This window comes from Nerophis lumbriciformis, linkage group LG04 (assembly GCF_033978685.3).
Source record: "Nerophis lumbriciformis linkage group LG04, RoL_Nlum_v2.1, whole genome shotgun sequence".
Lineage (NCBI taxonomy): Eukaryota > Metazoa > Chordata > Actinopteri > Syngnathiformes > Syngnathidae > Nerophis > Nerophis lumbriciformis.
Window position 1 is genome coordinate 4,460,001 of NC_084551.2, and position 15,371 is coordinate 4,475,371.

The following is a 15,371-nucleotide window of genomic DNA, read 5'->3' on the forward strand; positions in this document are numbered from 1 at the left end:
TTGCGTTCTCCTTACTTTGGGTGTTTTTTTTTTACAGAAACGAGCAATGTCAGAGCTGATCACCTCCAGTAACTCCTCGCCGTCACCTCTGCCCGCCTATATGTGCAGCAGCGGGAAGGAACACAGCGTGAACAAGATGTTATAATTGGCTTTTAAATAGCCCGAGGTGGTTGAATGTGAAGGAACTGTACTTAATTGCGGGTTTATTTTAGTTGTAATTATAGCACATAATCAGAGATGGGGGTTGTTTGGTGACGAAGTGGTTAGCATGGTGACCGCATAGGCAGGAGAGGTTTCAAATCTGTGTGAAGTTTGCATGTTTTCTGTGCATGAAACTAAATTAAGGCCAAATGTTTTTTACTAGGAAATAGATAAACTTTTAAATTGAAAAGAAAAAATAAATTTGAGTAAAATATACATTTTATCCATTATTTTGACATTTACATTTTAAATTTTTTTACTTTTTTATTATACCTGTGCTTTTTCACTTTCACGTGTTTTCTGGATTTGTTATCCGATTGAAATCGTATTTTTTACAGTTAACATTTTTTTTGGTTTCACGTCTTTTTAACATTCACATTTTTTTTTTTTCAGATTCAGACTTTTGGCCCAAATTTATTGTGATGGGCGGGCCCCTAACTGAGAGCAAAAAGGATACGGGGCGTCCTCTACCACGTTGCCTTCAGGGGATGTATTTTGATCCTATTAATTTATTAGGTATTGTTTAAAAAAAACGAGACAGGCACAACATGAAATTAAGAACACAGATTAAATACGTACTACCTTTATTGTTTAAACTGTGATAGATATGTGACATATAGGCTACTATATTTTGGCTATTTTTGTCTGATCTCGTTCTTTGGCATCATTTAAGTGCTTTAACCTTATCAGTATCAGTATTACAGGCCCCCCAAAAATGCAGAAATCCAGGCAAGGGCTCACTTGTCATAATGGAAAAAAATAAATACAAATTAATTATTGATTTTCCAATCAACTGTGTTGTAAATGTATTTTCTTTATGATATATATATATATATATATACACACACAAGCATACACGCATATATACATATATATATATATATATATATATATATATATATATATATATATATATATATAAAACAGGGCGACACAAAAAACGTTCATCAATAAAAATCTAATAACTTCCAAAATGTTATTTAGATTACCACAAAAATTCAGCTATATGTATATATATGTATATGTGTGTATATATATATATATATATATATATATATATATGTATATATGTATGTATATATATGTATGTATATATATGTATATATATATATATATATATATATATATATATATATATATATATATATATATATATATATATATATATATATATATATATACATATATGTATATATATGTATGTATATATATGTATATATATATATATATATATATATATATATATATATATACATACATGTATATATATGTGTGTATATATATATATATATATATATATATATATATATATATATATATATATATATATATATATATATATATATATATATATATATATATATATATATATATATATACGTATATATATATATATATATATATATATATATATATATATATATATATATATACGTATATATGTGTGTTTACAGAAACATTTTTACATCCTGAGGAAAAAACAGAGGCTATTTCATCCCTACAAGCCTGTTTTGCAGGTTTCCCTGCTCTTCAGGGGAGTTTATGATACAAATGTATGATATAAACTCCCCTGATACAAATGTATGATGTAAACTCCCCTGCGAAACAGGCTTTTAGGGATGAAATAGCCTCTGTTTTTTCCTGACCTAATGAATATTCCGCTCTACTGGTATTGAGCACTGTTTAACGGATAAACCACCTCGGCTATATATATATATATATATATGTATGTATGTGTGGGGAAAAAAATCACAAGACTATTTCATCTCTACAGGCCTGTTTCATGAGGGGGGGTACCCTCAATCATCAGGAGATTTATATATATATATATATATATATATATATATATTTATTTTTATTTTTTTGGTTTTTTTTTTTTTTTTTTTTTTTCACTCAATGTAAAAAGTCAGAATAATTGCTGTTCTACACTGTACAAGCTCAGGATGTATTTTCTAAATGTTTCTGTAAACATTACTTTGGCGTCCCTCAGGCTCTTCTGCTTTCCACACACACAGGCAAGAACAATTAAGGGGCGGCAGAAGCCTCATGTTAGGTTTGTGCATAAATTACTGATTACTCAAGTAAATGTTAAAAATTGTGAAAATCATACTGAAAATAAATTTACAACACAGTATAATAGAAAAAATAATAATATCATATGTTTATTTCTATTTTATTTTCATCATGACAAGTGAGGCCCTGCCTTACCTGCCTCCCCTGACCGCACGTCCCTTGCCCTGAAGGCAACATCCATTTTGTTAACTTTGCTAAGGAAAGATCTGCAACCGAACAAAAAAATTTAAACTGTAAAAAAGAAAATCTGAATCTGAAAAAAAACAGTCGCTCAAATATCAACATGTATGACAATCCAAATTTTTTATAGTTTATTTAAAAGCATTACCAGAGTCAATCATAATTATATTTGACCTGAAACGTATAGACATATTTCTATTTTATATATATATATATATATATATATATATATATATATATATATATATATATATATATAAATAAAAGAAATACTTGACTTTCAGTGAATTCTAGCTATAAGGGGGAGGAGTATTTTTATAGCTAGAATTCACAGAAATTCAAGTATTTCTTATATATATATATATATATATATATATATATATATATATATATATATATATATATACCTATGAACCCACGCCAGGAAACCAGCCAAAAAAGAACAGAAAACGAAACGACTTCATCTGGTACAACCCCCCATACAGCAAAAACGTCTCAACTAACATTGGACACAAATTCCTCAATCTGATTGACAAACACTTTCCCAAAGACAACACCCTAAGAAAAGTATTCAACAAGAACAACATTAAATTGAGCTACAGCTGTATGAACAATATACGACAAATCATCTCAAACCACAACAAAACAATTGCAAATGAGCCGTCGGCCCCCGGACAGAGCGACTCCAAAACCAACAAAGGCTGCAACTGCCGAAAGAAACCTGATTGCCCTCTCAACGGGGGGTGCTTACAAACATCAGTTGTCTACCAATCTAAGGTAACACGCAAGGACATTAACACATCCGACACATATGTAGGATTAACCGAGGGAGAGTTCAAAACCAGATGGAACAATCACAAGGCTTCTTTCAGGAACCAAAACATGCGGAATACCACAGAACTCAGCAAACACATTTGGGACCTCAAAGACAATAATGTTGAATATTCAATAACATGGCAAATTCTTGCATCCAGCACACCTTACAATAGTGGTAATAAAAGATGCAACCTATGCTTGAAAGAGAAACTGTTTATTATTTACCGTCCAGACCTGTCATCCCTCAACAAGCGCAGCGAAATTGTAACAGCATGCCGCCACAGACGGAAACACCTCCTAGGTAACACATGAGCCAATCACCACGACCCTACGCCAGCCTGTACCCACCCACTCTGTGCCCTATATAAACCATGGTATGTGAATGCTCCCATTAAAATCTCCTGATGATTGAGGGAACCCCCTCATGAAACAGGCCTGTAGAGATGAAATAGTCTTGTGATTTTTTCCCCACACATACATATATATATATATATATATATATATATATATATATATATATATATATATATATATATATATATATATATATATATGTATATATAAGAAATACTTGAATTTCTGTGAATTCTAGCTATAAAAATACTCCTCCCCCTTATAGCTAGAATTCACTGAAAGTCAAGTATTTCTTTTATTTATATATATATATATATATATATATATATATATATATATATATATATATATATATATATATATATATATATATATATATATAGGAAATACTTGAATTTCTGTGAATTCTAGCTATAAAAATACTCCTCCCCCTTATGGCTAGAATTCACTGAAAGTCAAGTATTTCTTTTATTTATATATATATATATATATATATATATATATATATATATATATATATATATATATATATAAGAAATACTTGAATTTCTGTGAATTCTAGCTATAAAAATACTCCTCCCCCTAATAGCTAGAATTCACTGAAAGTCAAGTATTTCTTTTATTTCTCCCTCTCTCTCTCTCTCTCTATATATATATATGTATATATATATATATATATATATGTATGTATATATATGAAATACTTGAATTTCTGTGAATTGTAGCTATAAAAATACCCCCCCCCCTTAACCCCCCCGACCCCGCCCACCTCAAGGTTGGCAAGTATGGCTCTTAGGTAGTTAGGGAAAGTAAATAAAAAAATAACTTTATTTTTAATTATGATCATGATTTCTGGTTATGTTAGGCCAATTAACGGCACACCACTATTTAAGTGAAATATTTAACTAAAAACAAAAAACAAAACAAAAATTGAGCCCGGTCGCGTTTGAACTGTTTGGCCATCGCAGGCTACCGTCGTCATCCCGGAAAAATGGCCGGCTCGACATGGCTCCGCTGTGTTTTGGGGCCTCATCTTCAGAGAGTTCACCGCTCCCCGGACCAACCACGACCCGAAGGACGAGCCGGGAGGAGGGTAAAGATACGCACTCCGGTTTCCATTCATTTTTGCGGCAAACTCCCAACTCCGTGCGGTATCGGCGGCAGTTAGCCGAAGCTCCAACCGGAAATGTCAAATGTTTTGCTACTGACCGCCGGCTGTCATTGCAGTAACCTGACTAATGTCGAATGAATTAATGAAAGTAGGAGTCAAACAACAACACCAATATATGTTTATGTGTCTTGTACTGCTTTCCCACCATGACACTGTGACTTAAACCAACTGTAGCCAGAGGTATTCCTTTAAAAGACACGCACCTGCTAATGCTAACGTTAGCATCCTTTAATACAGCTTAGCTTGGCGGGGATAATTGTAACCTTTTATTTGAGAAATAAGTGTTTATGTAATATTGTGTTTCTCCCCCTGGGGACAGGGATGGAACTACCAGCCAGGGAATCTGGAGAAACACACCGACAGCATCCTCGGTTGGGTCAGTATATTTCTAGTGAGCCTGATGAAATGATTAGTCATGTAATAATCCATGTGTTTATCATGTGTGCCTTCTCCAGGCCTCAGCACTGTGGTATCTGTCCTACTACAGCTCTCCTCTCCTGCTATGTTATCTGTATAGAAAAGGTAAGATAAGACGCTGAATTGGTCGATGTTTTGGAACTAGGGCTGGGCGATATGGCCTTTTTTTTAATATCTCGATATTTTTAGGCCATGTCACGATACACGATATCCAGTGAAGAAAATAAGTATTTGAACACCCTGCTATTTTGCAAGTTCTCCCACTTAGAAATCATGCAGGGGTCTGAAATGTTCATGGTAGGTGCATGTCCACTGTATGAGAGACAGTGTTGGGACTAACGCGTTACAAAGTAACGCGTTACTGTAACGCCGTTAGTTTCGGCGGTAACTAGTAATCTAACGCGTTATTTTTTTTAATTCAGTAATTTAGTTACCGTTACTACATGATGCGTTACTGCGTTATTTTACGTTACTTTTGATGTAGTATCGGCTAGAAACAGAAGCGCTGCGGTGTCGTTCTTCTGAATCTTCCTCTGTCACAAGCCGGAGAGAAGAAAAGAGGCGCGGTCTATGTGTGTGTGTGTGTGGGTGTGGGGAGGGGAGGCACACAAGTGATCCGCGGTTTGATATATGAAACAAAAAAAAAAAGTTGTTGGCACGTTCAGTCCACACACAGCGTGGTCATGGCGAGTGCAGTAACGGAGGAGCTTGAACGCCCCGCGCCATTGAATCGGTGTGTTTATAGGTGCAGACTCGGTTGTGCAAAACGAGGGTTTTAAACACATGCTGAACATGCTTGAGCCACGTTACGACATCCCGTCGCGCACCCACTTCAGCAACAAGATTGTGCCAGATCTTTATGAGCGGGAGAAGAAAAAAGTTGTGGATGAACTATCCCGAGCATCATCTGTTGCGCTCATGACAGACGGGTGGACGTCCAGCGGAACTATAAGCGCTCACTTCATCACAGCAGACTGGGAGATGAGAAGACACGCCCCCTCTACGAGAGTCACCTTGCGCAGGTACTGACACAAGCAGTGGAGGAATGGAAGATAAAGATATCCCAGTCACACGTGATAATGCCAAAAATCAAATAATTACAGAGAATGAGGCAGGACTGGGACCACAGATAGGTGCTTTGCACATGTAGTGAATTTGGCATCACAGAAGGGAATCTCAGTCAATAGGATGGAGCGCCTCTTTGGGAGGATCAGGAAGGTTTCTTACTTCCACCCAAGCACAACAGCTGCTCATGTGCTTAAGACAAAGCAAGAAATGCTAAAGCTGCCTGCTCATACATGATGTCCCAACGAGGTGGAACTCCACTTATGATATGTTGGAGCAGCAGGCAGCTATATACTCTGCATTGACCCACAACACCCTGAAGACAAATGTCACCCTGTCTGATGATGATGTGAGAGTGGCAGATGAGGTCCTCCAGGTGCTTAAACCCCTCAAAAGTGTTCCATCTCTACTGAGCACTGAAACTTCACCATCTGTGTCAATGATCCTGCCACTGAAAACAAGGATTCTACAATCCATGGCTCCAAGTGTGGAAGACAGCAGCATCACTCCAGATGTCAGGCTTTATGTTTCAAGGAAGATGATGTGCCTTCTTATGTTGCACTTTAACTTGTTTTTTATTAATGGTCATTGGTCCAAGTTTAAAGAAAGGAGAAATGCCTTTTTATGTTGCACTGTTTTTCATTAATTATGTTAAAAGGAAAATAAAAAAGCATGTCAAGTTGATCAACAGATTGTATTATTCTCCAGTGCAATAACAGTACTGAAATGAAGGCAAAAAGAGCATTAATGGGAGCTTTAAAAAAAAAGAAGAAAAAAAGAAGTAACTAAATAGTTACTTTTCACAGTAATGCATTACTTTTTGGTGTAAGTAACTGAGTTAGTAACTGAGTTACTTTTGAAATAAAGTAACTAGTAACTGTAACTAGTTACTGATTTTCAGTAACTAACCCAACACTGATGAGAGAGAACCTAAAAAGAAAAAATCCAGAAATCACAATCTATGATTTTTTTTAACAATTTATTTGTGTGGTTATAGCTGAAAATAAGTATTTGAACACCAACATTAATATTTGGTAGAGTAGCCCATCCATCCATCCATTTTCTGCCGCTTAAATCAGAATCAGAATCAGCTTTATTGTCATTACGCAGGGTAACGAGATTGAGGCCATTCCATACAGTGCGATGTGTGCATGCTAGAAAAACAATGTGTAAATATATAAAAAATATGGAAGTGCAATGAATATAGGGTGAAATGAATATATACATGAAAAAAAAACAGGGTGGTTGGTGGCAGTGTTGGGTTAGTTACTGAAAACCAGTAACTAGTTACAGTTACTAGTTACTTTATTTCAAAAGTAACTCAGTTACTAACTCAGTTACTTAAACCAAAAAGTAATGCGTTACTGTGAAAAGTAACTATTTAGTTACTTATATATTTATTTTTTATTTTTTTAAGGCCCCATTTAATGCTCTTTTAGCCTTCATTTTAGTACTGTTTATTGCACTGGAGAATAATACAATCTGTTGATCAACTTGACATGCATTTGCATCACTGAACTCTGCTAAGCAATGTGGTCTACATACAACACACAAAGACAAAGATATGTTTTAAAGGGCCAATTTGTTTCAGACCAGAACAAATTGACAAAACTATTTTAAATAGCTGCAACTTAACATACATAAGTAACAAACAGCATAATAACAACATAGCTGTAAAACAAGAAAGGCACACTACATACATAAAGCCTAACCAGGCGTTTTTTTATCTCAAGGAATTCTGAAATAAAATCATGTCTGAAGCCCAGAACACTCTACACATTTCCCCACTTAGTTTAGAGAAAAGGAAATATTAGCCTGGCCCACTAGTATCCCTCTTTAGGTTTGTGAACTTTATAGTCTAAACATTTAGAGTGATGTGATAATCAAACACTCTAAAAGTCTAAAATGAAAGAGTATATAAGAGAATTGACAGAGTGTGTGTACCTTCAGTGTGCAGTGCCTCATTAAAATCCAGCCGCTGTTGGAGGTGGAGGTGAAGTGTGTGTCTCTTTACTAGCTTCGTCGAAGCATGTTGTTTTTGTAGCTGTTTCAGCATATTTGAAACTTACATTCAACTAAAATGTTATTTTCTTTGTGGTCGATAAAAGAAACGTACTGAAAATATCTCCATTTTAAGAAACTCGGCTTCGGGGTTCGCCATGACGTCTTGATAGTAGCCACAGACACGCCCCCTCCCACACACACACACACACACACACACACGTACACACAGACAGCGCGCGGCGCGCCTCTTTTTTTGTCGCCTCTTCAGCAGCGCTGCAACACTCAGATCTTCTCAGTTTCTAGCCGATACTACATAAAAAATAACGCAAAATAACGCAGTAACGCATCATGTAGTAACGGTAACTGAGTTACTGAATATAAAAAATAACGCGTTAGATTACTAGTTACCGCCGATAGTAACGGCGTTACAACACTGGTTGGTGGAATGGGTTATTGCACCGAAGAGAAGGCAGTTATGAGGGACAATGGGGCAGTCCGTGCAGGATGGTTATGGCCCTGGGGAAGAAGCTGTTCTTTAGCCTGTTTGTTTTGGTTTTAATGCACCTGTAGCGCTTCCCAGAGGGCAGCAGGTGGAACAGGTCAGAGCCAGGGTGGGCTTTGTCCTTGATGATGGCACTGGCTCTGTTGAGGCAGCGGGAGGTGTAGATGTCCGTCAGAGAGGGGAGAGGGCGGCCGATGATCTTCTGTGCCGTCTTGACCACTCTTTGCAGCCTCTCCTTGTCGCTGATAAAAAAAGCCTTGCCTCTACCGGAAGTAGCAGACGAGTAGCGTGACGTCACAGGTTGTGGAGCTCCTTACATCTGCACATTGTTTACAATCATGACCACCAGCAGCGAGAGCGATTCGGACTGAGAAAGCGACGATTTCCCCATTAATTTGAGCGAGGATGAATGATTTGTGGATGAGGAAAGTGAGAGTGAAGGACTAGAGGGCAGTAGGAGCGATTCAGATAGGGAAGATGCTGTGAGAGGCGGGTGGGACCTGATATTCAGCTGGGAATGACTAAAACAGTAAATAAACACAAGACATATATATACTCTATTAGCCACAACACAACCAGGCTTATATTTAATATGCCACAAATTAATCCCGCATAACAAACACCTCCCCCCTCCCGTCCATATAACCCGCCAATACAACTCAAACACCTGCACAACACACTCAGTCCCACAGCCCAAAGTACTGTTCACCTCCCCAATGTTCATACAGCACATATATTTCCCCAAAGTTACGTACGTGACATGCACATAGCGGCACGCACGTACGGGCAAGCGATCAAATGTTTGAAAGCCGCAGCTGCATGCGTACTCACGGTACCGCGTCTGCATATCCAACTCAAAGTCCTCCTGGTAAGAGTCTCTGTTGTCCCAGTTCTCCACAGGCCAATGGTAAAGCTTGGCTGTCATCTTCCGGGAATGTAAACAATGAAACACCGGCTGTGTTTGTGTTGTTGTTGCAGTCGGCCGCAATACACCGCTTCCCACCTACAGCTTTCTTCTTTGCTGTCTCCATTGTTCATGGAACAAATTCCAAAAGATTCACCAACACAGATGTCCAGAATACTGTGGAATTTTGCGATGAAAACAGACGACTTAATAGCTGGCCACCATGCTGTCCCAAAATGTCCTCCACAATCCGTGACGTCACGCGCTGACGTCATCATACCGAGACGTTTTCAGCAGGATATTTTGCGCAAAATTTAAAATTGCACTTTAGTAAGCTAACCCGGCCGTTAAATTGTTAAAAAATCATAGATTGTGATTTCTGGATTTTTCTTTTTAGGTTATCTCTCATACAGTAGACATGCACCTACCGTGAAAATTTCAGACCCCTCCATGATTTCTAAGTGGGAGAACTTGCAAAATAGCAGGGTGTTCAAATACTTATTTTCTTCATTGTATATCGCGATAGTTTGCCTTAGCCTTGAATGAACACTTGATGCATATAATCACAGCAGTATGATGATTCTATGTGTCTACATTAAAACATTCTTGTTCATACTGCATTAATATATGCTCATTTTAAACTTTCATGCATAGAGGGAAATCACAACTAAGTCAATTTACCAAAACTGTATTTATTAAACAGTTATTAAGCAGTGGCACAAACATTCATGTAAATTCCAACACAGAAAGTGCAAGATTGTGACAGACATTTTAAAACAAGCTATTAGTGCACTTTTGTAAAAATGTTTGCTGGACATAGGGAAGAAAATTTGCTGGACATAGGGCACTATATACATTTGCCAATATTATGCATATGTATTTCAGTATGCATACTACAATAATAGATGTTCATTAAGTAATGTTACAATAAACAAGCAATAATACATCTCTTGTGCTTTGTATTATTGGTATTCTTTTTAGTCCTTTGGGTTTCGTGGTGTGGTATAATGTAGCAATAGTTCATGTTTCAAAAGTTTTTAAAACATTTTCAATGAAGTAGACTGTATGATTAGGCTGTCAAGTTAATTCCAGTTATTTGGGCCTTTACGCGTTATACTAAAGCTTGTGCCTTTGAGTTTACAGCGTTTTCCCTTTAGACTATTTTATTTTTTTTGTGTTATGTGTATCTGTGGAATAGTTGATAGGAATGAGCTCACAGAGCTGGTGATTCAGCTTATATACCACATTATACATCACACATGCATTATGTAAAGAGTTACTCTCTGTGAGTTTCGGAAGCTTCATCTTGTAAAAGAGTGGATTTGAGGGACTATTAAAGTCCAACCATATTATGGCTCGTATTACTTTCTTTTGAAGGATTTGTAATTAATCTAGATAACTTGGATAAGTGTTACACCATATGATATTGCAGTAATTTAGATACGGTTCAAACAAGGATCTATACAGGAATAGGAGGGCTTCAGGAGGCAGAGAGTGTCTGACTTTATATAATAAGCCAACATATTGTGATAGTTTTTGCTGTCAGATCATCAATCTTAATACAGACATCGTCCTTGTTTTTGCAAAGATTATATAATGAGTTTTACTTATATTAAGGGATGTCGACTTTATTCCGTTATTAATTGTTGTCTGTAAATATTCCATGTTTTTTTATTGAGAAAAGAACAAATTTGTGTCATATGATTTTATCCAAAATATCAGATTTTGTCAGGTCATTTATATAGGTAATAAAAAGAAGAGGACCCATTATTGAACCCTGTGGTACTCCACATTTGATAGTTTTATGTTGAGATTTCTTGCTGCTAATTTTCACATATTGCTCTCTGTCAGATAGATAGCTTCTGAACCAACGGAGGGCAACACCCCCGACACCATAATGCTCAAGTTTGCCCAACAAAATGTCAAAGTTACTGGTATCAAAACGCTTTTGACAAGTCAAGGAAGACACCGACTCCACACTTGCCTTTGTCAAGAGCAATGTTCCCTCTAATTTTTCATGTGTGTGAGCAAACACACAAACACTCTGAGCATTCAGTGGAATACAGACGTGCACACTGTGGTCATACCAGCAGCACATTTATCTCAAACCTGACATAACAATTGAAATGTCTTATTATTATAATCAAGTGACAGTAGTCAATTTCAAGAGATTATGTTCTAATATATGTGATTTGGCCCACTTAGATATTGTTTTTTTTTTAATCAGCTATGCACTATAGTATTTTATGCCTGGGTGGGGGTCCTGCTTTGGAAAGATTGTGTACCCCTTTCAGAGATCACATTTAGTTCCCCTAAAACATTCACATGTTGCATGAGATGAAGTGTTTATTAACTTTCTGTCTGTAAAATAAATATTTTTATTAGCAATTCTGTAATCTACTAGACATCATTTCATGATTAATATCCAAAAATGTACATTTTTAATACAAACCCCGTTTCCATATGAGTTGGGAAATTGTGTTAGATGCAAATATAAACGGAATACAATGATTTTTAAATCCTTTTCAACCCATATTCAATCGAATGCACTACAAAGACAAGATATTTGATGTTCAAACTCATAAACTTTATTTTTTTTTTGCAAATAATAATTAACTTAGAATTTCATGGCTGCAACACGTGCCAAAGTAGTTGGGAAAGGGCATGTTCACCACTGTGTTACATGGCCTTTCCTTTTAACAACACTCAGTAAACGTTTGGGAACTGAGGAGACACATTTTTTAAGCTTCTCAGGTGGAATTCTTTCCCATTCTTGCTTGATGTACAGCTTAAGTTGTTCAACAGTCCGGGGGTCTCCGTTGTGGTATTTTAGGCTTCAATATGCGCCACACATTTTCAATGGGAGACAGGTCTGGACTACAGGCAGGCCAGTCTCGTACCCGCACTCTTTTACTATGAAGCCACGTTGATGTAACACGTGGCTTGGCATTGTCTTGCTGAAATAAGCAGGGGCGTCCATGGTAACGTTGCTTGGATGGCAACATATGTTGCTCCAAAACTTGTATGTACCTTTCAGCATTAATGGCGCCTTCACAGATGTGTAAGTTACCTATGTCTTGGGCACTAATACACCTCCATACCATCACAGATGCTGGCTTTTCAACTTTGCGCCTATAACAATCCGGATGGTTCTTTTCCTCTTTGGTCCGGAGGACACAACGTCCACAGTTTCCAAAAACAATTTGAAATGTGGACTCGTCAGACCACAGAACACTTTTCCACTTTGTATCAGTCCATCTTAGATGAGCTCAGGCCCAGCGAAGCCGACGGCATTTCTGGGTGTTGTTGATAAACGGTTTTCGCCTTGCATAGGAGAGTTTTAACTTGCACTTACAGATGTAGCGACCAACTGTAGTTACTGACAGTAGGTTTCTGAAGTGTTCCTGAGCCCATGTGGTGATATCCTTTACACACTGATGTTGCTTGTTGATGCAGTACAGCCTGAGGGATCGAAGGTCACGGGCTTAGCTGCTTACGTGCAGTGATTTCTCCAGATTCTCTGAACCCTTTGATGATATTATGGACTGGATATGGTGAAATCCCTAAATTCCTTGCAATACCTGGTTGAGAAAGGTTTTTCTTAAACTGTTCAACAATTTGCTCATGCATTTGTTGACAAAGTGGTGACCCTCGCCCCATCCTTGTTTGTGAATGACTGAGCATTTCATGGAATCTACTTTTATACCCAATCATGGCACCCACCTGTTCCCAATTTGCCTGTTCACCTGTGGGATGTTCCAAATAAGTGTTTGATGAGCATTCCTCAACTTTATCAGTATTTATTGCCACCTTTCCCAACTTCTTTGTCACGTGTTGCTGGAATCAAATTCTAAAGTTAATGATTATTTGCAAAAAAAAAAAAAGTTTATCAGTTTGAACATCAAATATGTTGTCTTTGTAGCATATTCAACTGAATATGGGTTGAAAATGATTTGCAAATCATTGTATTCCGTTTATATTTACATTTAACACAATTTCCCAACTCCTATGGAAACGGGGTTTGTAAATGACAGTAGAATAAATACACATCTGATTGAGGAGTCATAGTATAACGACCTGGAATTTACACTTTGTTTAGGTGTTGGAGTTGTCCAACTTTGTGTGTGGCCATAAACGCATCAGTGGCTAATTGCCATAGTGTATGTGTTGGCGCAGGTGGGAGAGAGAGCAAGCGGCTACTGTTGATATAACAGATGACAAAGAGTTGCTTTTGGCTTGGTTTGTATGGTAGACAACGACTAGTTTTGCTAGATAGAAGTATTTTACACATTTTTTGGTGTGGTTATGGCCGACAAACAATTTCGCTAAATAAAGGGACCGAAGGAATTCCTGTCCTCCTTAAAGTGTCTCCACAGACGTTACAATAATTTAACAGTGTTGACAAACATTATTTTATCTGTTGTGGCCACCTTTCGTCACCTGTTACTCACAGTTGCATTGCAAAATCATACAAAACAAATGATTTGTTTATTTTGTTTAGAGTGGGATTTGATTTTGTGCGCGGCATAGATTTTCTGTGCGTAGAGGACGCGTGAGCAGTGCGCAATTGCGCAGTCGCGCACCTTAGAGGGAACGTTTGTCAAGAGCGTCATTAACTTTTTGGATGAGGTCTAAAATTGCCGTACAGGTTGTGCTCTGTTTTCTAAAACCATACTGACATGGAGTTAGAATACACATTTTATTCATGAAACCACGTAAACTATCATATATGACCCGATCAAGTACTTTGGAAAAAGTGGGTAGTACTGATATAGGTCGATAATCGTTCATATTATTTTCATCCCCGGCTACAAAATTTGGGATGATTTTTGCAGTCTTGATTTCCTTAGGTAGTATTCCATGATAAATTGATAGATTGATGCAATGGACCAGGTAACTAAAAGTTGGACAATCCATTCCTTCTGTATCATTTTGTGACCAAATGAAGCATTAATGTAATCATCTATCAATTCATCCATTTTTTTATCGCTTGTCCCTTTTGGGGTCACGGGAGGGCAGGAGCCTGGACAAGTTGCCACCTCATAGCAGGGCCAACACAAATAGTGATATATAGTAATAATGGAAGTAACCATTTGAAATGATACAACCTTGTATTTCTCATTGCTGTTGAATTGTTTACCATTGTACTGTATTTGGAAGATAAATAACTTTTAGTTATCCTGAAAAACAAAAAAAAATTCTCATCTCTGTTAGCAAGCTTGAATAAATATTTAACATCTTACTGTTACTTTGCGTTTGCGGGACTTCTCACTAGCGAGTCACGAGTAGGAAGGCGATGTCTGTGTATCCTGTGTGTGTAAATAATCGGTCCCACTCTCCGCCCACAGAGACAAAGATTGTGAAAGACTGAAAAGAGTTCAGTTAATTCTATTGTTAAATAAACGCGCTCAGGTGCTGAGAGCGATGCACATAGTGAGAGACCTCTTTCTCTTTGTTTGAAACGAGAGATGAAGAAAACAAGCACACACGTACATAGCAATTTATTGACAGCAAAGTGAGCATTTTCCTTTTTCGTTCAGTGAATTGACTTATTGACTATTGGCCCAGGCCTACTGATGGCTGTTACGGTCCGCTTGCAATAAGGCCATGTGAGGGTTAATGAACCATTGTACAGTATCCAAAGGCTAAAGCTGCTCTATGCCGTTTGGCGCACACTAACAATT

The 15,371-nt window shown here is 37.1% G+C and overlaps 2 protein-coding genes across 2 annotated transcripts in view; both read left to right on the forward strand.

The window, feature by feature from the left end:
• Nucleotides 1-417, forward strand: part of g6fl (g6f-like) — a 68,250-nt gene extending 67,833 nt beyond the window's left edge. Inside the window, exon 11 of the mRNA XM_061947640.1 lies at nt 38-417. Within this exon, the coding sequence (XP_061803624.1) occupies nt 38-59 (22 nt within the window). The 3' untranslated portion in view covers nt 60-417. The remainder of the gene's footprint in view (nt 1-37) is intronic.
• A 4,087-nt stretch (nt 418-4,504) lies between these two features.
• abhd16a (abhydrolase domain containing 16A, phospholipase) overlaps nt 4,505-15,371 on the forward strand; it is a 35,462-nt gene continuing 24,595 nt past the window's right edge. Inside the window, exons 1-3 of the mRNA XM_061947573.2 lie at nt 4,505-4,717; nt 5,115-5,171; nt 5,251-5,317. Coding sequence (XP_061803557.1) covers nt 4,616-4,717; nt 5,115-5,171; nt 5,251-5,317 — 226 coding nt within the window. The 5' untranslated portion in view covers nt 4,505-4,615. The remainder of the gene's footprint in view (nt 4,718-5,114; nt 5,172-5,250; nt 5,318-15,371) is intronic.